The sequence below is a fragment of the Cydia fagiglandana genome, chromosome 15, assembly GCF_963556715.1.
Source record: "Cydia fagiglandana chromosome 15, ilCydFagi1.1, whole genome shotgun sequence".
NCBI classification, from domain to species: domain Eukaryota; kingdom Metazoa; phylum Arthropoda; class Insecta; order Lepidoptera; family Tortricidae; genus Cydia; species Cydia fagiglandana.
The window spans coordinates 16793513-16821321 of NC_085946.1; the positions used below are offsets into that span (position 1 = coordinate 16793513).

Sequence of the window (27809 nt, forward strand, 5' to 3'; positions counted from 1 at the left end):
GATGGGGAGTTCGAGAAAATAACATGACAATATACATATCTATCTTATACTAATTAAAATTCTAACAAAATTCTCTTATATTAATTCATATTCTAATTCTCTTATATTAATTATAACAAGATATAGTTTTTTTTCTTCTATTTATCATTCATCTCAAAAGTGACCCCTTTATTTGAATTTCTATTATTTACTTTACGTGTATGTCCTTGGGCTAGAGACTTACATGTGTATACCAAATTTCAACTTATTGGTGCAGTAGTTGCGGAGCAAATAGGCTGTGACAGACGGACAACCAGACACACGAGTGATCCTATAAGGGTTCAGTATTTTTCCTTTTGAGGTACGGAACCCTAAAAATAATGAATTTAATAAATTTTTCACCTTATGCCCATGTGGCGGTAGCGAAACAGCCAAGCCACATATTTTGACTAAGGTGTAGAGTTAGTGAAGTTAGGGCTTGTAGAGTTTGAAGCTTGGCTCGACAAGAGATCTGACAACTTTTTGACAGTGCGAGTCTTATGGTTTCGTCTTAGCAACAAAATTTACATGAAAATGTGTTTGGTGGGATATTTTTTTACAGTAAAAATATTTATTCGTAACAGTAAGTATTATCTTTTAACATAATTTTTACAGTACATCTGGTGCTACATTACGACCGGTGCTATAATAATAAGCACGTTAAAACACTCCCTTTGACCGTGTTTTAAAATTCGTCACTCGTTGCAAAATATCTATTTTTCGCAATTCTATCGTAAAAGAAAAGAAAACTAACGAAGAGGTTTTACGCATACGAGGGCCGCACTGAAAGTTTTGCGTAACTTTTAAATAAAATCATTTATAACCATAATAATACATTTATTGCTTCTCAAAATGTTTCCCTTTACATTCTATGCACATATTCACTCGCTCAGACCATTTTTGGAAGCATGAGGCCCAATCACTTGACTGCATGTTTTCGACGTGGTGATGAAACGTAGTAACTGCCTTAACCGGGGTCTTAAATGTCAAACCCCAAATTAAATCCTTAATTTTGGGAAATAGATAGAAGTCACAGGGTGCAATGTCTGGATTATAATCCGTATAAGAGACATTTTCCACGTTTTCGTAATTAAAAAATGTTTTTGCCTTTATTGCGGTATCGGTGGACGCATTATTATGACGCAGGAGGATGCGGCTTCTCGGTCGTCTCTCGCGGTCTTTTTCAATGACTGCGGGCACACAAATGGTAGTGTACTACTCAGTATTTAACGTTCTTTTATTATTTAAAAGTACGGTACAAAAAAGTCGCGTTTAAAAAAAACAGACGATCAAAATGTTTGGCAACGCTTTTGGCTTGTTGAACTTCTATGGGCCTCCTGTCACCTTCGAAAGACCCATTGACTGGACTAATGCCTTTTTTCCGGATCGTAGCAGTAAATCCAGATTTCATCTCCTCTAACGATGTTATATACAGCATTTGAACTTTCTTGCTTGTACTTACGCAGCATTTCTCGGCACCAGTCAAAAAGTACCTGTTTTTGGACTGAAGTTAATTCGTGAGGAATCCAAAGACAACAAGGCTTCTCGACTTTTAAATATTCTTGTAAAATCTTTTGTATTTGTCTCATACCTATCCCTAATTGTCCTCAAATTTCGTCATAGGTGATTCGTGGGTTTTCTTCAATGAGTCGTCTCACAGTAGCCACGTTTCCTTGAATGATCGCCGTGGACGGTCGACCTTCACGAAAATCATTATCTAGAATAATACTGTCTCTACTAAATTCACCATACCAACGCCTCACGATGCTCAGATGTGGTGCTTCAATCCCAAAAGCATCTTGAAGGCAAGCACTACACTCTTGCGGAGTAAGCGAACTTTTAAAATCATAACAAAATCATAGCTCTAAAAATATTTTCGCGTTAAAGCCACGTTCAACGCACTGACTTACTTTGACAAGCCATTAAAAACAAAAGACGATCGATTTGTCGCCAACATTTGTCACATTCCATAATCAAAAGCCTGTATTTTTTTTAAATATACAATTCATAATTTAAATGTTTACCAGTGGCCAGTAGTGCAAAACATTCAGTGTGGCCTATGTAGTAGGAGAGAGGAGGAGTTTGTTAAGAACTATAGACAATAGAAGAGGAAGGATGCTTGGGCACCTGATACGACACGACGAATTTATCAAAAATATCATAGAAGGGAAAGTTGAAGCAAACAGGAAGAGGGGAAGACCAAGGAGAGCGTACATGGATCAAATAAAGGAAAAGATCAAAGTCGTGTCGTATCGGGCTGTCAAAGAGAAGGCGGAGGACCGCCAAACATGGAATTTGCTCCACCGACAAGAGTCATACTCTTAAATATATGATGATGATCGTAAATACCTACCTATGTATTAACAAAAAAAAGTCACTTGTAATTAGTTACTGCCTTTAAAAAGTATAAGTGCCTCAATGTTATTAGACTTTTTGATTCTTTAAAACGTCTTTAGGTCAATAAAGCAAGTGAAAAATTATTAGAGTTAGACCAAGAAAAGTCTGCAGCAATTTTGACAGCCCACGCAGTGCAAGTGTTATTTATAAGTCATAATTTCATAGAAGTTTCTTCAAATCGACCTTATTACTAAGAGATTAAAAATATTGAAAATTATCTTAAAATATTTTAATCTAATATTTCATCTCAAACGTTCAATAAGGCCCGGGACTAGACCTTTTTACCTGCACTGACAGTGGGCCTTCTTAGCAACAAGTACAAATTCAGAATAATTGGGAATAATAGGGAGCAACTGCTATTTTTGAATGCTGGGCCTTGTTACCCGCCGGGCCTCATATGCCTGCACCTCATCTACCTTATTTATTTGTTTTACAAGGGGAAAAGTTGTTGATTAACCGCTCGTGCTAATATTGATACCCAAACAAGCGAAACATTTTTTTTTATTAAATAGGAGGCAAACGAGCAGACGGATCATCTGGTGGTTAGCGATTACCGCCGCCCATGGACACCCGCAACACCAGAAGGGTTGCAAGCGCGTTGCCGACCTTTAAGATGGGGGTCTTTGAAGGTTTGAAGGTCGTATCGGACAGTTCATTCCACAGTTTGGCTGTTCGAGGCATTCACAAATTCAAACATTCTAAAATTGAACCACGAGCGTAGTTAGTGGTTCGTAAAGTTGAACCTTGAGCGTAGTGAAGGTTTCAAGGGACGAAGGTTAAATCAAATTTTCACCACATCAGCTCGTAAAGGGCCTCTTGATTGTTCGTAACGGATAAGAAAAGTGGCATTTAATTTGATGCAAATTTTGAGTTGTTACCGTAGGTAAATTGGATCAGTTGGTTGGTAATATTGACTTTAAAATGATAAATATTGAATAACGTCAGTTTGAAATTGATTTTATGATAAAGTAAATATTATCGGAGATGATCGCTCTTAAAAAATATATGTCGCTAGTCATTTATAACCTAAAAGCGCCAAATTACGCAAAATTATATTGAAATGACACCTGTGTATTGAATTTGAAGAATACTTTAACAAGGGTAGTTATCTGTATGACAATGCACCTAAAATAATTTTCAAATGTATCTATTATTTCTGTACTTAACACGATAACGAATTCTACGTAAACGAAACCGCGGGCAATCCCTAGTACATATAGAAATAAATAAGGGAAGGTAAGTTTCCATTAGTGTACTGTGTAAAATAACTATTTACCATTGATAATAATTTTATAAACGCTTTGCGTATTTTTAAGGGCACCGCGCTAACCGCTAGCCCGCGACCGTCGATCGCTGCCTCCTGCCACGGCGCACAGCGCGGCGCGCGCAAACGCCGCGCGTTTGAAATGTAACTTAATATAAGCTCGGAATGCATACTTACGTATCAGTATTTAGTGTCGCCGTGATTTTATATTTCTAATCTTTTGTGTGAGAAGTAAGATCTTTATTATGACCGTGTAATATTAACTCTACAAACTTTAATTCAATATTGGCTATACTGCTTAACGAGAAATCAATATCTAGACAAGCACATTGTCTACATTTCTAACTTTTTACATGTATACTAAGTTGATAGATAATATCGTAATTTTGCAATATCAGCTACTCTAATTCTGTATTTTCATAATAATTCCTGTTTTTACGTTCACCAGAAAGCAGCTGTTCCAGATTTCTAAAAACCGAATAGTGTGAATAAATTAAAGTGTTATTGAATATGTTAAAGTTTTTTGTAACTTTAATTTTATATTTACATAGTTATTTAGCAAAAATTAAAAATTTAAATATGGCCGAACGCTCCACCTAAAATTTTCTAACTTTTTACATGAATGTTATTTAACATGCTTACAATAACATATCAAAAAAGAAAAAACTTTAATGTTATCAAAACCCATTTTTGTTCCACCGCTGGTCTATATGAGCAACGCTATAGACCGACCGCTTAAATGAATCCTCACCGAATGAGTCCCCGTGGCGGCAGGCGTACGGCGCCCGCACCTTCCCCGCCGCCCTTAGTCGTCCTACCTACCCCGTCGCCTCCTTACCGCGCAGGCGAGGAGTCATCGGTCTACTGGCGATGACGCGTGCGACGGATTTTATTCTAAAATGGCATCCGCGTGCGTGCGTCCCATTCGTGCACACGCGCCTAGTATTGAATAATCTCTAGTAAATATACCATATTTTATGTTTTTATTTATTACAGGCCTCCACGGCTGGGTGTGACCGCATCTGGGCGACCAGTGAACCACCACCATTGTGATCTCAAATCGGACGCAGATAGAATACCAAGGCCTTATCCGTCTACATCTTCATACAGGTTCTTTGATATATCTATACCTCTAACTAGCTCTTTGACACCCTCACTCAATAAATAGTCCTCACGTTGGCTCAATGCGGATTGGGACCTTTGAATTTCTTCGCAGATATATGCAGGTTTCCTCACGATGTTTTCTTCTCTGAAAATATGCAAGTGGTAAATATCAAATGATATTCCGTACCTACATAAGTTCCGAAAAACTCAGTTACGAGCCAGGATTTGAACCCGTGACCTCCGGATTGAAAGTCGGACGTCATATCCACTCGGCCACCACCGCATCACATTCCTATAATTACACCTATAATATGTCTGGTCAACTTTACTGCCCCACCTGCGCTAGAATTTTTAAAAGTAAGTTCGGCTGGACCCGTGTATGTCCTTAAACCACGTCCAAGACCACCGGTGGACGGGCAGCAGCGTCCCTCAAATCCGGTGTACTCGACTGCGATCGCCAACCCGCCTGCCAAGCGTGGCGATTATGGCATTCACCCCCCAAAAAAGGGGGAGGCCGATGTTCAGCAGTGGACGTCTTATGGCTGAGATGATGATGATTATGAAGTTCGGCTTTGCAAGCCACATTCGAGCTCACGCTCGTAACTAGCTAGGGTCGCCGTTGCCGATTACGGCATGGATAGCTATACATTGTACTGAATAGGTTTTGATATTGGTATCACAGGTTGAGAAGCGAATCTTCCATCTCCTCTGGTCCGGCCATTCCCGTCCGCATGCAAAATCCCTCGTCGCTCAGGAGAGGTCTGTCGTCCACGTCACGACATGATCATGAGTAAGTGTTCAATAGTATTACCAGAGATATATGTAACTCCGTATAATATAAATAAAGTTTAAAAGAAAAAAACGTGCCTCGGAAATCAAGTTAAAGTCATTCTCGAATAGATGGCGCCATTACCTTTGGCCTATTCTCGACTAGATGGCGTTGACAACACCGTCTGATATTTAATAATTTTAACACATACCTATTAGTGAAAGAACATGGGTCAGTATGGAACAATAAAAATTAACAATCATTTATCCGTGTACATATTTTGATTAATGTATACATTTTCAATTTTTTTTAAAGTTTTAATCGTGTGTCGATAGATGGCAGTAAATGTACCGTAGCTACAAAATTTACTATGGCAATAGCCCTCTATACTATCTATTCTCTTTGGTATTACGATACTAGACTTAAGTTTAAAAGGTACCTTATGGCGGCTGGCACTTACGTCACATAGCGCCGCAATAATATTGGAGCGGCGTTAATAATAGCGTAAGCGCCGACAGCCATAAGGTACCTTTATCCGTGGGACGTCACAATTATCCTATACAATATTATTTCTGGCAGACGTATTATTTTATATTGTTGTATATTGCAGGCCACAACCAAAGCCGTTCCCGCAGTTCAAGAGCCCCACTGTCCCGCGTACTCGGCCTGCTCCCGTAATACACAACTGCTTAAATCATTCGTTAGTCTCCCTTCGTACCTTTTATTTCACGGGCATAAGTGTATAATGGGACCAAGAAAAGCCCATAAAAACTTTCCTTTTGTAGGGTTCCGTACCCAAAGGGTAAAAACGGGGCCTATTACTAAAGGTGACAGTCCATTTCCAACGACAGCAGCACTACCATTCATTTTACTATGGAAATTGACAATAACACCGACACGTTTGTACTAGTAGTTCAGCTGCGGCCAGAAATGGAATGTTACCCTAAGACTCCGCTGTCCGTTTATCCTTCTGCCTGTCTGTCTGTCTGTCTGTCTTTCTGTTACCAGGCTGTACCTCATGAACCGTGATAGCTAGGCAGTTAAAATTTTCACAGATAATGTATTTATTTCTGTTGCCGCTATAACAACAAATGCCTATTAAAACATAATAAGTAATTATAATAAATATTTAAGTGGGACTTCCAATAATACGGAATAGTACGGACCCCTCGTTTGCGAGTCTGGATTGCACTATTATATTTAAAATTTGTCTTAACCTATATGTTTTTTTAGACACGGGGGGAAGCCCGGTGCTCCGGTTAATAGGTGAGTATTCATTTTATTATTATTAAATTAGTAGTAGTAAACTCTTTATTGTACAAAAAGACATTAAATATAACATACAATTACATTAGTAAGAAGTACAAAGGCTTTATTATTGTGTTCGATAATCATTGTTCCTATAGTCGTGTCAGCGAACGGTCTCATAGCGAAGAGTCTCGACCAACACCTAGAGAGACTCTCGCTAGGTGGTTGGATCAAGGGTCAGATGCAGAAGGCGGTAATTTTGGACACGGCGCGTATAGTACGTCGATTCCTCACTCTGCGGCCCTGACCACCGGCAGCTTGGGCCCTGCCCCGCTGCCGGCGGCACCCTAGGTTAGGTTTTTTATAATGTGTTTATAATGTTTTTTTATTTTTTTGTAAGTGTTTTTATATTTTACTTTTATATTCATATTATAATTAACCTAACTTAAGAAGAAAAATAAATAAAGAATAAAAAATCATAATTGTATTTTACATTTTACCATGTACCTAATAGACCAAACGCTTAACTCATTTAAGCGGCGAGGATTCATTTAAGCGGTCGGTCTATACTCAGAAAGGCTTTTTATGAAATCAGTGGACAATGTTACAATTTGTCCCGTGGAGTACAAAGTTGTTTTATAAAAAACATGTTAACTTACCAGCATTAATTTGGATAAGATTTGTAATTCTTACAACCTTTTAATTATTTTCAGCTAAGTATAGGTTTCTTTTCAAATCTTGCAAACTGAAATAGAGTAATTTCCAATGGAGTTGGCCGGTCGAAGCATTTACCAGATGGCGCCAGCATTGCTTGCCCTGTCCCTAGAATTGTGTCCAATTTTTGTTTTTTCTTTCTTTTAATGGAATTTTATACCCTGGATGCCAGCCCTTTAAGCCACATCTCATAGAATAAGGGGCAAGCTGTTATGGCGCCCTCTATTTAAACCTCTGACAGTTGCCAACCATGTGGTGGTATTTGGATGTACTAGAAATGTATTACATACTATTTTTTTCATTAACAGATTCTGGAAGCTTTTTATCCTCGCATTGCTTCTGATCGGTGTCGCGGGCAAAGTTTACGGCCCGGGGCTACTGCGCAAGGCCAGGAAAAACTGCGGGGAACTCCCTCCTTGTACTCCTCGCAAGAACAGGTATACATAGTTCGAACTCACTCCTTGTCGCAATAAGTTCCGGTAAAAGCTATAAACAAAAGTTTTCGTAGTTCGAACTTCGTCCTTGTCGCAATAAGTTCAGGTATAAGCACTTAAACAAAAGTTTTCATAGTTCGAATTCCCTCTTTGTCGCAATAAGTTCCGGTAAAAGCTACTCAATCAAAAGTTTTCATAGTTCTCACTCCCTCCATGTTGCAATAAGTTCCGGTAAAAGCTAGTTAAACAAAAGCTTTCATAGTTCTCACTCCCTCCATGTTGCAATAAGTTCCGGTAAAAGCTAGTTAAACAAAAGCTTTCATAGTTCAAACTCCCTCCTTGTCGCAATAAGTTTCGGTAAAAGCTAGTTAAACAAAAGCTTTCATAGTTCAAACTCCCTCCTTGTCGCAATAAGTTTCGGTAAAAGCTACTTAAACACAAGTTTTCATGACTTTCATGAGAGATGTTGTTTTGGTGAGAGGTGAGAAAAAATTGTGCTTAGTTTTAACTACCAATCACATACCGCTTAGATACACTAATAATTATGTGCTTTAAGCAAATAGTTTAGGTATATGTATAATCATGAAACGATGTATTGTCACAATAATTTTATTAAATCATTTCCGATTGTTATAAATCTTGTTTTATTTAAAATGTATTGAGTTAGGTAATAAGCATGGGCGTAAATTGAATCATGAGCTCAGTGAGTATCTCAAATTAGTGAATAGGTATAACTAAAAGACGATTATTATTAAAAAACAAAAAAATAAAACACGTTTTCATCGTTCAAACATTTATTCGAGAAAAGATAAGTTTTAACTTACATTAGGTACCTATTGTATTATAAGGTAGAGTAGGTAATAAGTAGGTACATAGGTATATAATATATACGAAATATACAAAATGGCACAGTTACAATTATTGAATCTACAAATGTTTCAAGTATTATAAATGCTTTATGTCAGCCTCAAAAACTGTAAATATATCGAAACAGTATAAATAGATTATGTATTTCATTATTATGTACTTGATTTAAAGTTATGCTATCATCATCATCATCATCATCAAGAATATCAAGAATAGAATTGACTATCCGCTCTAAAGCTATTCGTATTAACATTTTGTTGTATTTAATACATAGGTATATAATATATACTTTTAAAAAGCTGTAAATATGTATCCCATTTCAGTAATAATCCAATGCAATATTACTACAGTTTTCTAACCTTTGCAGTTTTGTAGATTAAAATAATCTATCAAATAGGTAATATTAATATATAATTTGAGTTTTGGACAGTCTGAAGTATTTAAGTTGTATTAAGCAATAACATTTAATACATTTAGGCGAATCTGACACTTACAAGCTAAATATCTACCCCAGAAGACTGTAAACATTTATAAATTTATAATAATCTTAGATCTAAACACTCGTCTAACATTACATAGTTTTGAATACAGATGTAGTGTATAATTACTTTCCACCGTATTTTCACGGAAACGTACGAACGTGTCTTGCCATTTCAGTCGGTCTTGGTACAAAAAGTGCTGAGGTTGACTGAAGTATGGAAAACAACTATGCACCATATCTGTAAATAGCGTTTATTAGTTTTATTTAATTTAAAAAGAGGACATCTTGTGTGATAAGAATATACTAGTCAGTTTCCATGTAGGTTCAAATAAATTTTCTGAAAAAAATCACAGAAAACAAGAGAAACTTTCATTTTGGAAATAAAAAATATCGATTCTCATACAACAATTTTAGAAGTTACCAAAATATTTCCATGTGGAAATTTCGCAATTTTGGAAATTTTCCGGCAGTACATCAGACCTAACAGTCGCATTTTGTCAGTCTACCTATGATCCTACCTTACTACGGCATAAAGCTTGCATACATTCGGCACCAATCGAGATCTTTCCAGGCACTTATTTACCACATTCCGTTATAATAATCATATTTCCTGGATTCCAATGTAGAGTCTAAAAAATATTGTTAATTTATTAATCTAACAACACTAACACTGCATAATATCAAGAAATGTCGTATCCATTTTTAATGAAATATGAAAATACAAATATTTCATAAAAGCACATGTCGAAATAGCACAATTTTACATTGACAAGCATATATTTTTAATCAATTTTGAGATACAAATAAAAAAAGAAAAGCTTATCATTAAAAATGCAAAAACCATGAACTCGAAACGAATTCTGTAAAAAATAGAAAAATAAAAGTACTTAATCCTTAATCTACCTTAATTATATGGGCATAAGCAACATTTATTTTGCCGCGTGGGATAAACACCAGGGGCCTTAGACTCCAATCGTTAGTCGACAATCGCCAGTCAAAAAAATAAATGCATTACAGGCAGACATACGTGAATAAGTAAGCGAAGGTCTCCTTTACTGCTTTGGCAAAAATGCTTTCATATGTCCGTATTCTCCTCTACAGATCGTAATTCTCAACTTCTCGTGAAATTTTGACTATTTTGAGGGCAACTTCGGTGGTTAGATGTTTTCAAAATCGCGGAGCCATACATTTATTCAGTTTTCAGTTCCGCACACGAGGTCTACAGCTCACGGAACAGCTAGTTTTAGAACGGTTTTTGTTGCTCTATAGGGAGCGTACCCGTTGGAGGGTCTGCCATCTTGTGGCCTGAATCGGAAACATATATGCACATGTACAAGTGCCACATACCGTTTTCGTCGGTACGCATGTCGGTTCTTTGTGCACAGTAGGTTCTGCCATCTTATGGGCTACATCGGAAGCATAAACGACACATTTAACCTTTTCGCCGCCACGTCAATGAAATAATAAAGTGCCATCAACGCCATGTCAAAAATTGCATGTAAACAACCCGTATAACATATCAAGTAGTAGCGTGTGGGGCACGAAATGTAGTGACTTTATATCAAGTCATTGGCGGCGAAAAGGTTAAGCCTTGCAAAAATCTGACGGCTCCTATGCTGCCCCCTATAATTCATGCACGGCAAAAAAAGAAAGATTTTTTACCAAGAATGGTTAAGTTTCGACTGGCGTGTCTACGACTGAAGCTAGGCCCCTAAACATGAAACATCATTGAGGTACTTTGGGCTTAGGCGGTGTTGTAGATGGCGCCCTTGCTGGCGTCGTCCATCTTGTGGTACTGGCTCCTGATTACCATGAGGAAGTACAGATGGATCACTGTAAAGAGGAAACGGTCATGTTAAACAAATTCAATTCAAATACAAAATATATTAGAGGTAATCCAAGAAATACAGAAATTTCAATAAAAACAGTAGGTAGTTGTGCGGTGTAGGCATTCACGCAAACATCGAAAGTGTCGGTCCACTGTTACTTTTTACACTGTGATATAAAATAAGTAACTTGCTTATGTAAAGCATTAAATACCACAATACCAGTTCAATTTAATGTGATTCAGAACCAGAATTCTTTAGTTTAGTCTTTTACAAGACTTTAGTGCCCTTGAGACTGTTTTGGTTCACGCCAATCCTTTTTAGCGTCTGCAATTAATCATATTCTGGACAAAAAATATGCCGACTTTGAGCAGTCTGCAAAAAATAGGCTTTTGTTTGATTTTATATAGACCACCTACGTTTTTAACATCTACAGATTCTAAAGATTGTATAAAGTAGCTACTTACAATGTCAATAACTATTTTGAGATTGGTGTACACAATTCTGGGGTGCCTTAGGACAACAACAATATACATACTACATAATACTACGAAAACACCCGACTTGAAGATCTTGACGCCTAACGCCAGCTCCGAAAAACTCGGCCCAAGCCCTCCCCTACAATTACACATACAACGCGTCTGGGCAGCTTTACTGTGTTTTGTGTTGCCGCACTTTCAAGACCAAATTTGGATTTGCGAGCCACGCTCGCGCCCATGCACGTAATAGTTAAGACCCCTTTTTAATTTGTTAGGATGTCGCCGTCGACGGATACGTCTGGGAGGACATCATCATCATCATCATCATCATCACTACATAATGTCGATAGGTATCTCATTAAATGATAGTTTACGATTTCTGAGTCCAGATACCACTCTAGACTCTTTATTACTGGTTTCGTTGTTGTTTACTTAATTGACTTAATCATCTTTATTCTGACCGAACGGAGGTATACAAATGAAGGTCAACAGCAGTTGTATACATTCGATAAACTTTAACGTTAAACAATATATATTTTTACATTTAACATTTTTACATTTAACAAAATAAGATTCGGTATTTAAATGAAAGTAAGCAAACAATTTGTACATTTTCGGGTAGTTATAACAATTACAAACAGACGAATCACCTGTCAGGTAAGCGATTACCGCCGCCCATGGACACCTGCAACACTACACTACTGCTGTGTGTCTGTCTAATCTGTCTGTTACCTCTTCATACTTAAACCGCTGAACCGATTAAGAATTTGGTCAGGATATAGCTTGAAGCGCGGAGCAGGACATAGGACAGTTTTTATTACTAATCATCATCAAAACAAACTCCAGGTCTTATTTTTAAGCTGTATTTTTGTAAATTACTGTTTGTTTCTTACGGTCAAGATAAAAAAATTCACGATTCACGATTCGAAAATTCATACCTCCTTAAAGTTCTGAAAATTCTGCATATAGTGTGATTTTTGTGACATTAATATCTAAGTATGCCTGATAAAGAGCTTTTTTATTAGCCTATAAAAATCTCAGCAGTGGGCAAAGGCTCACCTCTTTCCCGCCATTTGGTTCTATGCAATGTACACTCCACTCTTTACTAAATGTGTCAAGGTCTAAATAGCTAAATAAAAACAACACACACAAACGAAGTCGCGGGCAGAGGCTATCTATGAATCGATACACAACATAAATAAACATTGGACGTTATACAGTGTGGAAAGATAAGTCGGGCCCTGGAGGGAAACTACCTTAAATCCTTAAGCTGGCTCATTTTACTTAAAGAAGACATTCCTTTATTTTTAAAAAGAAACAAAACTGCATTTATAGATTTTTCTTATTTTCTTCATTTTGGCTTGTCTAAATAAATCTTGAGTATTAAATATTAGATTTTATGGATATTATACACGACAGACGAGTGTAAGACCTAATGTTTCTTGGAGAAATGTTATCATTAACATTAACTGTATGGATTAGTAGAACAAAATTGAGTGTTTATTTTTTGGAATTTTTAGTCGGTTCGAATCGCGGGGCGAGGCAAGCGAGTTTTAGAAAATCTTTGAATGCAGTTTTGTTTCTTTTTAAAAATAAAGGAATGTCTACTTAAAGTAAAATGAGCCAGCTTAAGGATTTAAGGTAGTTTCCCTGCAGGGCCCGTCTTATCTTACCACACTGTATATTTTGTAGCATGGGGAGTGTGCGTCATCACATTGCATATCGGCACATCTCCGCGTAGATAAAGGATCGTCCTTGTCGAAGGAATGGGTGTACAGTTGTAGTGCATAATTATTTTCCATCGTATTTTCACGGAAACGTACGAACGTGTCTTGCTATTTCAGTCAGTCTCGGTACAAAAAGTACTGAGATTGACTGAAGTAGCATGACAAATTTTAACACGAATGTTTCTAAGAAAATATCATAGAAAACAATAATGCATTCCGGGCCCTGGCTGAGATAAATAATGAAAGATTTACGCAAAACAATCGTGTGGGATACAATGTTGAAGACGATAGGGCCCTGGCTGAGATAAATAATGAAATACTTACGCAAACCAATGACATTAGAGATGATGTTGGGGACGGGCTGGCTGAGGCAGGAGAGCATGATTACGGCGATGATGATGATGGAGTAGATAATGAAATACTCACACAAGCCAATGATGTTGGAGATGGGAGGGCCCTGGCTGAGGCCGGAAAATACGGTCACGGCGATGATAAAGATGGGGGGGTAGATAATGAAATACTCACACAAGCCAATGATGTTAGAGATGATGTTGGAGATGGGCGGGCCCTGGCTGAGGCCGGAGAAGAACATGACCACGGCAATGACGAAGAAGATAGCCGAGTAGATTAGGTACGCCTTCACGTGGCCACGCTTGTTCTGAAAACAAAAAAAAAAGATTTTTTTAGATAAGATTTTAATTTGTTTTACGTTGTCACGCTAAAGTAGGTAATTAGGTAAATAAAGGAACTGAAATAAATGTCATGTAGGTACTACAGAAAAACTGATCAAGCTCTCTAGCCGAGGCCGGATTCGAACCGATGTTTTCAGCTTTCGTGGCTCAGCCATTGGAAAGCTTGGCGACTGTTTCTTAACTATGTGACATCTATTTTAGTTTAAATATGTACTTTAATGACCAACCTAAATAAAAAATCTCAAATTTTAACTTGCTTGTTAAAAAATAATGCGAGAATTCTGGCTAATACATAAATGCAATCAATGCAATTCAAATATTTAATGAAACCATTGTTTTAATACTTATATGGACAGGTATATAAAGAAATTAATTCAATTCAAATTACAATATGCTATTATCGGAAAACAAAGACGTTTGACCTTGACTAGACGAACTGGTTAGGTTAGGACTCTCAATGTTATGCCTTCTCCTTAGTGCATGTCATACTCATACAATATTTGTTAAAATTTAAACTTTTAACAGATATCAATAGATGACAGATGACATCGTACAGTTACGCTCCGTGATTGTTATGTCGGCGGCCGATCGTAAGATCAGGCAGATCGTAATGTTCCTGCGCAATGTTTTGACGATAGTCACATTAAACCAATATATAGGTAGGATAGGTTCGTTAGGTTGCTTCAGATGCCCGAAGGGCAAACTGCCCAGAAATAGGAGCCCGTCGACTCAGGGAACGAGTCAAAATTTTCACGTTTCACGATATGCCTTAGGAATTTCACGATATGCCTGATCTTACGATCGGCCGCCGACAGTTACACTATTTAGGGTTCTAGCTAAATTGGACATCTCATAGCGTAAGTATGGGTCAACCAATGTAGCTAGGACTCTAAATGGCGTAACAAACGCGGATCGGGATATTCGGGATAGTACATCGACAAACGCCAAGCGAAAATAAATAATTTAAGTATTCGTATGACAGATGCTATGAAAATTTTACTCATGTGACTAATTTACATTATTTAACACATTGGGTGCCGGGAACTCGTCCAGCGGGTTCTCTGTTTGTAGTCGCTTTCCTCTACAAAGGTGGAAAACGCTGAGATTGGCTACGGGCGAACCGCTACGATAAAAATGTGTTGTTTGCAGGGCTAGATGGAGATATCGAGAACTAACACGTGTTTGAGATTGCAAGACCCATGGCGATTACAATTGTTACAATGGTTACATATGAGATATTTTCCGATATAATTTTGAACATAAATCTGATGTGATTGTGGTTTAATAAAGTAGCCATGGAACGCTTTCGCAAGCCAACTGAACAAACAATTGATAATAAAGTCAACAGCGTAAAGCACCGAGACGTTTCGTTTGCGTTACACGTTTATGTTATCATTAAGAGAGGGAAGAATAGATTTTCGATCCTAATAGGTACTTTTTAGGCTTCCGAACCCGAAGGGTTAAAAACGGGACCCTATGGTCCACCCATAGGGCGGAATCACATCTATCAGGAATTCAGGATGTATGAAGATGCGTACCGTAAAACGGGGTGAGTAGGTTTCACGGGGAGAGTTGGGTTATGATTGGGGAAGAAGGTTTGAGAGGTTGTGAAGGGATTTTAAGGCTACAGCTACAAAAATAATGTATTCCAATTTAAAATGGGGCTATAGTAATACGCATAATAAAAACAAAAACGATCCAACAATCTTCCAAAATCACCTTTGTATGAAAAACCCTCTCACCCCAAATACGAGGCACTACGGGGTGAGGTGGGTTTTCCTCTTTATCGTCAAAGTTATGAAATGGAACTACCCAAAATAAAATACAAACGTCCGAACCACTACACCATTCAGTTTTCACATATAAAAATAAAATTTTATCGAGGTTTGAAAGTCAAATTTCACCCAACTCACCCCATTTTACGGTACGCGACGGAAAGCTGAAATCATGCGTACGCATCTTCATACTAACGAGCAATTTCTCATATATATAAAAGGCGGCTCGATGTTGATAGATGTGATTTCACCCTATTACTAAGACTCCGTTGTCCGTCTGTCTGTCTGTCACCAGGCTGTATCACATGAACCGTGAGGGTTAGACAGTAAGTAAGTAAGTAAATACACTTTATTGCACCACAAAGAAAATACAATAACAGATTTACAGTGTAAATAATGGTAGCAACAGGCGGTCTTTCACTTCCAGACAACCTTGAACAGACAGTTGAAATTTTCACAGATTATGTACATATTTCTGTTGCCGCTATTATAATTTCTCTTTTTGTATGGACGAGTACGTAGTATTCTTACCCCTTAACAGTTAAGAATTTCTAAAAAAGTTGGTACAAAATGTGTTATAAATATGTATGTTATATGTAGGTATGTATTAACATCTGCATTATACGCCACCGCGCATAACAAAACCTTGACATTGGGAAACCAGTTATGTACAAAACGGAGTTATATTTAGTTACCTATATTACTATTCTGTTTTATATTGATTTATTTGAAACCAGTTATATCTTGAATGTTTCTATACCTAATACAGGTAAACAATTGAATGCTTTTTCAAATGTTACTTTTAGTGTACTAAAAGCGTAGTGGGGTAGTAAATGGGCCAACGCCGGCCTCTCCAAGGGACGCATTTATGCGTTAAAAGGAACAAGTGATATTGCTATCTCATTCTACCGCATGGCTGTGTCCCTTGGAGTGGCCGACGCTGGCCCATCGTGTAGAGGAGCCATAACAAACCCACTTTTTCAGTAGAACAAGACGCGAAATGCAAGTTTGCTATGGGAGGACAATGTTTTCGAGCCTGCATTTTTTTAAATTGTTACCTTATTCTACTGACGGAAATGGCTTGCCAAACTATAATTTATAAAATATTTTTTAACGTCCTATTCTCTTTTGGAGGTACCATGCCTACGTAGCTGAAGATACCTCTCTCTCTTTAGCCTTTCTCTACCCTTCGGGTGTAGGCCTCCTTCATTTTACGCCATTCGTCACGGTCCTGTGCAACCTGGAGCCACTTCTTCCCCGCAGTCCTTTTGATGTCGTCGTCCCAACGCATCTTGGTCTACTTTGAGTACGCTCTTCCCCCCATGGTCGCCACTCGAGTAGTCGTTTACTCCCCGAATCGGTCTTTCGTGCTATATGACCAGCCCATTCCCACTTCAAATTTGCTACGCGTTTTATAACATCCGTGACCTTGCTCTGCGGTCTCAGCCACTCATTCGTTTTACGGTCTCTCAATGTGACCCCCACCAGTTTTGTGAAGTGAAGATACCTACTAAGTGATGATACCCACTAGTGAAGATACCGACTGGGTTCGAAATATGTATAGTACCTACCCACAATACAATCCTTATTAAGATTACTGTACTAAGAAGTAGATTATTTTAAGTAGGTTGATAAATAACTTATTTTTTTACTAGTATCACGTATTTTGCTACAGTGTTTGCAATGCTCGGATATCAACCACGTGGGACACGAAAAATGGTTGTTGACACGTGTATTAGTTATTTAAATTTTTAGTTGACAAAGCATATTATAGTGTAAGTGAATTTTTGTTAGATGATTTTGATAATTAATTGTAACTGTGCACAGTATGTAGTCACAGTCCATGAATGAAAATTGTACGCCTTATGGTGCAATGATGATGTATATGGGACCTGTACTTATGTATACAGGGTGTATGGTACATCGTTTGCCAAATAGAAACGGCAGATAGGTTGGCACGAGAAGATAGCAAATGACTCAAGCTTTCTGCCGTTTTAAGTTGGCAAACCAAGTACCAAACACCCTGTACATACTATCGGGCTGTCCATAAATTACGTCATCGATTTTTGTCGATTTTTGACCCCCCCCCCCTATAATCATCCAAAAATCATGCTTCAAATGACCCCATTTCCTCCTACTTCATGCTACCGTCATCCGACGTCCAGACCCCCTCCCCTAATTTGAAATGACGTAATTTATGAATAGCCCCTATGTTGGACAAATAAATGAATGAATGAATGAATGAATGAATGAAATCTTTATTTCAGGCAACTAGTGGCCCATACATAAATACCTTAAAACTAGCATACATATTATAAAAATATATTTTAAAACTAAATATATTTTAAATGCTTTTGACTTTTGTGTCTTTATAACCTTTAAAGTATGTTTATTGAGTTGCAGTCTTTGACATACTATCTGACAAAGTGTAAATAGCAGACATAACAGTCTAGTTATTTTAAGATACGAGTAATTATGTTACGTAATGTAATGTTTGACCGAAGTATTAGCTGTTGTTTTTATAAATGTCGCTTTGGTACTAAAACTGATGTGTGGAGTGTATTTGCAATGTATTTTTTTCTCTATGGTTATATTGAGAATTAACAACATTTTTTTAATATTATGTAAATATGTAAGTATGTAAATGTTTTACGTATTAGTATACGTCAGTGGAAAAAATAATATGGAAATTTCTTTAAGAACTGTTGGTACGTTTTCTCAATAGGGATTTACCAAAGGTAAGGGGCAGCATCAATGAAAAACCAGTTCTAAGTTTAGTATTTCATAATTTAAAAAAAAAAAAAATAATGGTTATGAAACTTATAAATGTTATGTTTTATTTAAAACTAGTTTTGCCTGCGATTTCATTGCGTGGGTTGATGATGATGATCGATTTAAACTACTCTCTTTGCTTCCCCGTTCTGCATACCAAATTTTATCTAAATCAGTTCATAATTTCAGCGTAAAAAGGCAACAGAAAAATAGACGGACATACAAATAGAGTTACTATCACATTTATAATATGTAGCGATTACAACTTACAACTTCCAATATTATGTGAACGTGAAGTAAACATCAGTAGGAAATAAGTCGCTTAAAGCAAACCTTCCTATACAAAACTGGTTCGGTACTGTGCGTTTTATCAGCGGGGGAATTACCAACAGCAGTTATGCGGGTAATGGCTCCTCTACACGACGGGCTAACGCCGGCCACTCCAAGGGACGCATTTATGCGTTAGAGGGAGCAAGTGATATTGCTATCTCATTGTACCGCATGGCTGCGTCCCTTAGAGTGGCCGGCGTTGGCCCATCGTGTAGAGGATAATGCGGGCGGCATCAATGAATAATAATTTCACATTTACAATGTTACTATGTGTCACTATAAACGTAAGCTCCTGATGACACTCTTTGGTTGTCAACAAAAAATGTCGAGCGTTTTTCAAATAAATAAATAAAAAAATAAAATAAATATTTATGATTTTATCAGACATTGTCATTTGTCAATATTACGAACATATACAAAATAGCTGCTATAAGCTATAAGTTGTAGGTGTTGCTAATGTGAGTTATTTAGATTACCAATAAACATATTACAATTTATCATGATTTTCCAAAAAAATAATTTTACTAATATACTGTAACCTTATGCCCTTGATAGAGATAGGACATCATGTGTGACGTCATTATGAACACAATACGTCGCGGCTCACCGCCGCAGATATAATCGAGTCTACGACAATTAAGATAATTGTGTGGTCACATATAAACGTGTGTTGTATGTTTATGGTTTCAATCCACAAACACACAACTAAATTTAGTGCCACTTGCACCATCCTAGTTTAGTTTATGGCTCCTCTACACGATGGGCCAACGCCGGCCACTCCAAGGGACGCAGCCATGCGGTAAAATGAGATAGCAATATCAATTGCTCCCTTTAACGCATAAATGCGTCCCTTGTAGTGGCCGGCGTTGGCCCATCGTGTAGAGGAGCCATAAGTGGCGCTTAGGGCCATTTGCACCATCCAGCACGTTTTAGCACGCGTATTATGGATGATTTTATACACAATAGATGACACGCTCACTATTGGGCACCTCTCACCTCTATAATGACTTAAGTTTGGAGGTGACTTACTTGTAGGTGACTTACAAGGAAGGGTACCCAACTGTCCGACTCCGATTTGATTTATTTTGATATATGTTATAGGTTATAGAGTAGTCTAAAATAACGGACACGTATTTTTTTTAGCTGCCCAAACTCAACCTGTTAGGAGAAAATGGCCTTCAAAGTACTGAAAATTGACCAAACCTAATTTCTGAGAAGAACTTTTTTCAAAAAAATTGATAATTAATTACTGCATGGTTTCGTTATATGTTGGAGAACATGAATAAAGAATGGGGACGTGTTTTGTCATTTCACCACAAACTCATTTTTTTATATAAAAAAATATATATATAATAAATAAATATATTATTTGGGCATTGGGCAGCTAAAAAAAATACGTGTCCGTTATTTTAGACTACTCTATAACATATATCAAAATAAATCAAATCGGAGTCGGACAGTTGGGTACCCTTCCTTGTTAAGTACTGGGCCAGTGACGACTGACGAGCACTCGGACGCGGGACGTCTACTTTATATAGTTTATATGACTTCAATACTTTAGTTCAGATTCTTTATTTTTTACCTTTATTTGTGTGCAAAAATTTATGAAGACCTTGGACATTTGGTGATTTCAGTATTCATGTCTCGTGAACAGTGGCGTTTTGGAATAATACTATGTATTTGTAAGCCGGTCACGGTTGGATTTTTGCATAATTAACTTTTGCGTCGAGGTACATACTCGTACTTTATACACTTTGTATGATCTTGTAGTATTTTTTACTAGCCTAATTTTGTGCCCTACTGCTGGGAAAAGGCCTCCCCTCGTTTCTTCCAGTCGACCCTTTCGTTGGTATTTTCGCACATTCCGGGTAAAATGCATCCCTGTCATCTCCTTTTCGGTCTGCCTGCATCCCGACTTGCACCATCGAATCTATGGTGTTCCGGGGGTATACACTAACATGACAGATCGTTTGGACGATAAAGTCGTAGAACTATAATTTTAGTAGGGCATGTATAAAAACAAGGATTATTCGTCTGAATTTCGCGCGTTTCGCGAATAGTTCGCGAATGGCGCATTTGAACACAACAGGCGTAACCTTATGCACAATACAGGTTTTTAACTGTTCGCGCGAATTTCGCGCGTTTCGCGAATAGTTCGCGAATGGCGCATTTAAACGCAACAAGCCTTACCTTGTGTAGACCGACGAGCAGCGTGATGGTGAAGGCGAGCAGCAGCGCCAGAGCCAGCAGCAGGATGACCGATATCACGATGAGCCCCACTCCCACTTCTTTGACGTCCTCCTTGTCGGAGCTGATGGCCACGCCCCCGGCCAGTAGGGATACCAGGATTAGGAGACTGAGGATTATCTCGCCCACCTGGAACAAGCGAACATTCCATATTTAGTACACTTATATATTATATCTTCATAGAGAGCTTTAGGTATAGGGCTGATTTACACGATGCGAGTACTCGCATGCGAGTTTTATTACATTGCGGGTCTTGGTCGGTCGGATGAATTGGACGTAACCAACAGTCCGCAATGTAATTAAAATCGCCTGTGAGTTCGCGCGCCGTCTAATGGCTCCTCTACACGATGGCCCAGCGCCGGCCACTCCAATGGACGCAACCATGCGGTAGAATGAGATAGCAATATCACTTGCTCCCTCTAACGCATAAATGCGTCCCTTGGAGTGGTCGGCGCTGGGCCATCGTGTAGAGGAGCCATAAATCAGCCCTACGCGCTCAAATGTGTAGATGTACAGATGTAGTGCATAATGGTTTGCCATCGTATTTTCTCGGAAACGTTTGTATTTGTCATGCTACTTCAGTCAACCTCAGTACTTATTGTACTGAAATAGACAAGTGAAAAAATACGATGGCAACCAATTATGCACTACAACTGTACTGTCATCATCGGTATAATTTCTATGAAAACATGACTTTCTGTGGCACTTTGCTTTGCCGAAGTCGGTGCAGAGTTAGCTTACGTGGAGTCTAAAGATCAAAATTTATATAAATAATATTACAGCCGGTCATTATTAGATTTGCGATTACTCTGGTTACGAAGAATAGTCTGAATTCAATCGCGAAGATCGGTAACCCAGCATCGATTCGAAATTTGGACGAACGCCAGCCTTCTAATGGAGGGCGATGACAGAAAAGGTGACTGTGTAGCCAGACGCCGTCGGGCGCGGCTTAAGGGCCTGTGCACACCGGCTGCGTGTGCGTGACGTGCGCGTGCGGCGTTGTAGTAAACAGATCCTCGTGAGAGACGGCACACCGCTTGCGTGACGTGTGTGCGGCTTCACCCGCACGTGTACGTCACGCACACGCAAGTCGGTGTGCACAGGCCTTAAGAGCGGGTATTACACTGATGTGAGCGAGACAGCACTACGCAAGCATATAGCGATGTCCCGCTCGCACACCGGAGCAACGTGCGCAGTGTGAATACCGTCTAATGGTTGCTTATGTGTAAAATTCGTATACGCTCGGTGTGTTTTGATAGTACAGTTTGTTTATTTACCTTTCAGGCGCCATTGAAGCATATGCCCTCTTTGCTATGTACATTCGCCATCAGATATACCGGAGCGGCCAAGATGGTCACAAATATCTGAACACGCCTCTATTGTCATGGTGCTAGAGTACCTACTTGTACAGATATTTTTGAACAGTGAATAGAATCAGGCGTTACTTTGCGGAAATCCATATTAATTAAAACCGAAATATTACTTTGCTATTCCGCGTAATAGCGCTAATAGTGCGCGTAACAGTGTTTTACGCGGAATAGCAAAGTAATATTTTGGTTTTAATTTATTTTTGATCACCTCGGCCGCTCCGATAAAATACATATCTCGACTGCACCGGCCAATCATTTATATTTTTAGAAATTTTACCGTTGTATTTCTCTCTTGGCCGGAAATATCTTTGAATTCAGATATTCTCATGTTTTAAATCGACTTCGAGGTTCCTAAGGATAAATCTGTGGCGGTCGGCGCTTACGTCACGTAACATCTCACTAGTATTAGGCAGTTTAGTATTTTTTAGTAACAATAAGTTTATTTAAACTGTAACAAGAGAAAAAAACATATATTATGAAGAGAGATGGTTGGTAGTAGTATGTTAGGGTAAGGGCTGCAGTAGGGCTGCCCCGTTATTTGTACTGGTATTATATTTCTCTCATTAGTATTGGTCCGTCGTTAATAACAGCGTAAACACTGACCGCCATACGGTACCTTTTCTGTTAGAAAGCCACATTTAGCTTGGTACTATTGCTGCTATGAAGTTCTAGTAATTTAGGCAGTGACCTAAAAAAACTAGAATAGTCATTCAATTAAGAGTCATTTGCTAAAGTCGTATGTATCAAGCGAAAATTACGTAATCTAGGCAATTGAGATAGTTTGGACGCTTCGCATTTTGCTCAACGACGTAATCTCAAGGTCACCAAAACCAAATAACGTGCCATCTGCTCATATTCCACTTATTATTAGACTTTGGGGATCATTAGACCAAAGTATGACCATGACCACTATACATGATGAAAAAAAACCGGGCAAGTGCGAGTCGGACTCGCGCACGAAGGGTTCCGTACCATAATGAAAAAAAAAAACGGAAAAAAATGCAAAAAAAACGGTCACCCATCCAAGTACTGACCACGCCCGACGTTGCTTAACTTTGGTCAAAAATCACGTTTGCTGTATGGGAGCCCCATTTAAATCTTTATTTTATTCTGTTTTTAGTATTTGTTGTTATAGCGGCAACAGAAATACATCATCTGTGAAAATTTCAACTGTCTAGCTATCACGGTTCGTGAGATACAGCCTGGTGACAGACAGACAGACGGACGGACGGACGGACGGACGGACAGCGAAGTTTTAGTAATAGGGTCCCGTTTTACCCTTTGGGTACGGAACCCTAAAAATGGGCTACCTACTTTATAATCCAGTTACTTAGTCGAATATTGTAATGTGGCTCTTTTGCATCAAATCCGGTAGTTCTGATTTTTTGCAGACTTATTTATGATGTTGGCCCAATTAATAATGGCTCTCTACACGATGCGCCAACGTCGGCCAATCCAAGGGACGCAGCTATGCGGTAGAATGAGATAGCAATATCACTTGCTCCCTCTAACGCATAAATGCGTCCCTTGGCCGACGTTGGCCCATCGTGTAGAGGAGCCATAAAAGAAAATGGAAACTTTTGTGTTTTTTTTATTATTGACAAGTTTGCGTTCGGTGCTCGAGGTCTCAAACTTAGATTATTCATTGGCCCAACATCATGAACAAGTCTGCAAAAAATCAGAACTACCGGATTTGACGCAAACGCAAAATGTATAACATTACTGTATTTAATAGTTAAGTAAATATTGACGTGTAATGTGGCTAACGTCATTTAATGGCTCCTCTACACGATGGGCCAACGCCCGCCACTCCAAGGGACACAGCCATGCGGTAGAATGAGATAGCAATATCACTTGCTCCCTCTAACGCATAAATGCGTCCCTTGGAGTGGCCGGCGCTGGCCCATCGTGTAAAGGAGCCATTAGGGAAAATAAAGATCTTTTATTAACCTACTTCAATTTGAAGTTTTTTATACTAGGTTACGTCGGTCGCAAACAAGCATAGCAAGCTGATTGTAAGTGTAACGTAGACATTTTCTTGGATTTTTAATTAATATTTTTGGGTTGAATTCTTTTTCTTCTTTCAACGTTTTTAACAATATCCCAAACTAACTCGATTGATTGCACTTCTTTGCATAATCTGTTGCATTCAGATGCACCGTTTGATGCTTATCTGTTGTCGGGGTTGTCATATGAGTAAAAATAATTAAAACTTGAGATATTTATGTTGTCACTCCAGGAAAACTTTGTATGGTTTAGGTATGACTTTTTTAGATAAAAAATAATATTGATGTAAAACAAAACATAGAAATTACAGACTGACAAAGAGACTCTGGAATGAAACATTATTAGATTTAATGATAAAATATATTTTTTAGGCTCAAGAAAGAGTTCCTTGATAAATCAGTTCAGAATTTTCGAAGGATTTGTGTCTTCAGGGATTGGCACCCTACTTTTGTTTTTTGCCTTTTGTTCTCAACATATGAGGAGATCATTCTGAGGTGACATGCACTTTTGATGTGTGGACCCCTCCGGGGACGCACGCTCGCATGAGCCCTATTTTGTGATAAGACCACACATTCCACATGGTGGTCAAAATGGTGGAAGCAGTTCGAGTCCTTCGGTGTGTTCCACTGAGTAAGTATAAATGGAATTTAGTTGTGATCAATTCCAAAATGGCGCGAAACATTGTGGGTTTGTTCTTAACCAAGTTTTGGTTCTTTACAGAGTTGACTCCTGCTCGAGGGAAGGGAGCGCTCCGCCAGAAGTCCTAACAGCTTCCAGTGCGGTGAGCTAAATTTCCAATTGTTTCATTTTTTCTCTAGCGGCCATAAAGGGCATCGGCTAATATATCCTTTTCTCGCTTTGCAGGAGCCGGGATGTTTCTAGATGTTTCTAGAAGCTTTTGATGTTTATAGAAGTTTCAAGATGTTTCGAATTTGAAGTTTTAAAATGATGCTGTGGGATCTGTCCCACGTCATCTGCACTGGCCGGCTCCAACCAGGTTAGCAGTCAGCTTCCCGGGGATAGGCGAGGTCACTCCCCGCCGCTCCAGGTCCGGTAGCAGTTTTTGAGGTCGGTCCGATGCATCTTTAATTTTTAAATTGCGTCTGCGCTCGGCTACAAATTTAAAATGTGATTTAGAGCAATAGTTATTTTAATTTAAAGTTTTGAAAGTTCTGGTGCATAAAACTTAGGTATTTCGAAATTTAGTCTTTAGTAATTAATTAATTGGTGTAAACCTTATGACATGAACCTGTGAAGCGACCCAGCTATACCACTGAGCTTTTACACTATAACTTTAGGTTAATAAAGTTTGTTAGATTTAAATTTGTTTAATTGTTTCTCCTCCTAGCTTTCCTGCAGCAAGGTTTCCATTTAGTTTATTTTATTTAATTTTATTTTGTTAACATGGCTGTTTTTATTTTTGACAAGCCGGAGCTTTCCATTCATTTATTTTACCCCCTTTCAAAACACCCGTGTTACAATGGCGCCCAAGAATTTTTCAGGTTTCTAAATAATTACTTGCTGCAGGAAAAGTCTAGACTTATTTTTATGCACCAGAAAATAATTTTGTTTCACTCACCTTTTGTAGAGTATTTTGTTACATTTCAAAGATTTTTTGGGTATTGCATACCATAATTTGGGCATTTGCTCACATTTATGATGTTTTCTGCACATTTGCATGGAATTTTTTTTTGAAAATCATAGAATTTTGTATGATACATTTAGAGGTTATGAAATTTTGCTGACTTGACAGATGTCAATAACACGTGTTGCATTTTTAGTAAATTTGGATACTATTTTGAAGTTTTGACACTAGTTTTCATTTGCTTTCACATTTAATATTTAATTTAAATAAAAAAATAAGAATTTTGTATTTTGTAACGTAAGAGTACACAATTTTGCCACTTGGGATCACTTGTAGAACTTATATTTAGTCCGAAATTTCATATTCTAGGAAAAAAATGTGTGAATTTTAGTAGAATGTCGTTTTGTGATTTTTATAGATTTGATGGAACTGCACTTTCATGAATATTTTATAGTGAGTTTTGTAATTTGTTTTTATGTTTAACAGTTAAGTCTGAAGGCATAGTAATTTAACCACATACCAAGTATTGTTAAGGAAAACAATAGTTATATTAACATAATTTAATTTCATTTTCTTACACAGCACAGTTTTTGTAAACATGAAGCACCAGAAATTTCAATGCAGTAGCATATTTAGTTTAATAAAGTTGAAACGCAACACTCAATTTCACAGCTCATTGATAAATGAATTTATTTAGGAAGGTCAAAGCAAATAAGGAGCTCTTCCTAGGTCCAAGGAGCTGTGGAAGCAGTGTCGGCATTTTATTTTTCAGAACTCTCCGCATAGCCGCAGGTTAAACAGTTTAGTATGGAAGTCTGGTCTGGCAGTAGTGTCCGGCGAGATGCTTGTGGTGTTTCATGATCATTTAACTTCTTAAAGGAAGATATTCTTCTTCGGCGTGTTAGCGCTTATAGTTCCAGAACAATAGACATGATTTCATTTTCAAAATTAGAAATTCCTGTGATCCGGCTGTCCAGTTGTAGAAATCACTGGATGCTTTTCGTTTTTGTAGTGGTAATATCCAAATTCAGCACGGTTTTGATGTAATCTGTAACAAGTTCACTTCAATTTTGGGTTTGAAATACAAATTTTTGGTTAGTTTATTTCATTTGACTTTGAAATGAAATTTAGCGTTTAATTTGAAATGAGAGGGATAATCGTATGAAAAAGATGATTCCTGATCTCATGATTTAATGTTTTACCTGTATTTTTGGTAGTTTTCGGTTAACTCTGTGTAGTTTTGAATCGCTGATTTAGCGTATTTAATATTTACCGTAATTCGAGTTTTTAACGGTACTTCACACAACGTAAGAATTGTGTTTCATATTAGATGGTAATTTTCCAAATTAAAATGGTATTTGCAACCAAAGTTTTGTTCTTTGTAGTTTAAAGTGCAAAGTAAGGTTAAGTCATGAAATTGTTTTTTTTTTGACACAGAGTAAGGGTGCGTTCGGAAACGCGTAAACTTTAGTAGTGTTTTCTTTAATTCGTAAAGAGTTCAGCGTTTATAAAAACGCTCGTTTTTGGAAATACATTTTGTAATTTGTTTAAATATTGATATTTATTTAGTTAAATACAATATAGTTTTATGGTTTAGAATGTTACGAAATTTGGATTTAACACTCAAATTTAATGAGATAAATTGTTTGGAAGTAGTTTTTTTTATTTAGACCTTATATCGCCAAGAATACAATTTGTAATCT

The 27809-nt window shown here is 37.9% G+C and overlaps 1 protein-coding gene and 1 long non-coding RNA gene across 2 annotated transcripts in view; both read right to left on the reverse strand.

The window, feature by feature from the left end:
• Positions 1 to 8724: 8724 nt before the first annotated feature.
• Positions 8725 to 27809, reverse strand: part of LOC134671501 (uncharacterized) — a 36323-nt gene continuing 17238 nt past the window's right edge. Inside the window, exons 3-5 of the mRNA XM_063529367.1 lie at positions 21088 to 21273; positions 13854 to 13986; positions 8725 to 11129 (exon numbers count right to left, since the gene is read on the reverse strand). Of these exons, the coding sequence (XP_063385437.1) occupies positions 11041 to 11129; positions 13854 to 13986; positions 21088 to 21273 (408 nt within the window). The 3' untranslated portion in view covers positions 8725 to 11040. The remainder of the gene's footprint in view (positions 11130 to 13853; positions 13987 to 21087; positions 21274 to 27809) is intronic.
• LOC134671524 (uncharacterized) lies at positions 26652 to 27341 on the reverse strand. Its single transcript, XR_010099232.1, has 2 exons — positions 27309 to 27341; positions 26652 to 27154 (listed from the first exon to the last, which is right to left on the reverse strand). It is a non-coding gene; the product is annotated as an uncharacterized LOC134671524 (long non-coding RNA).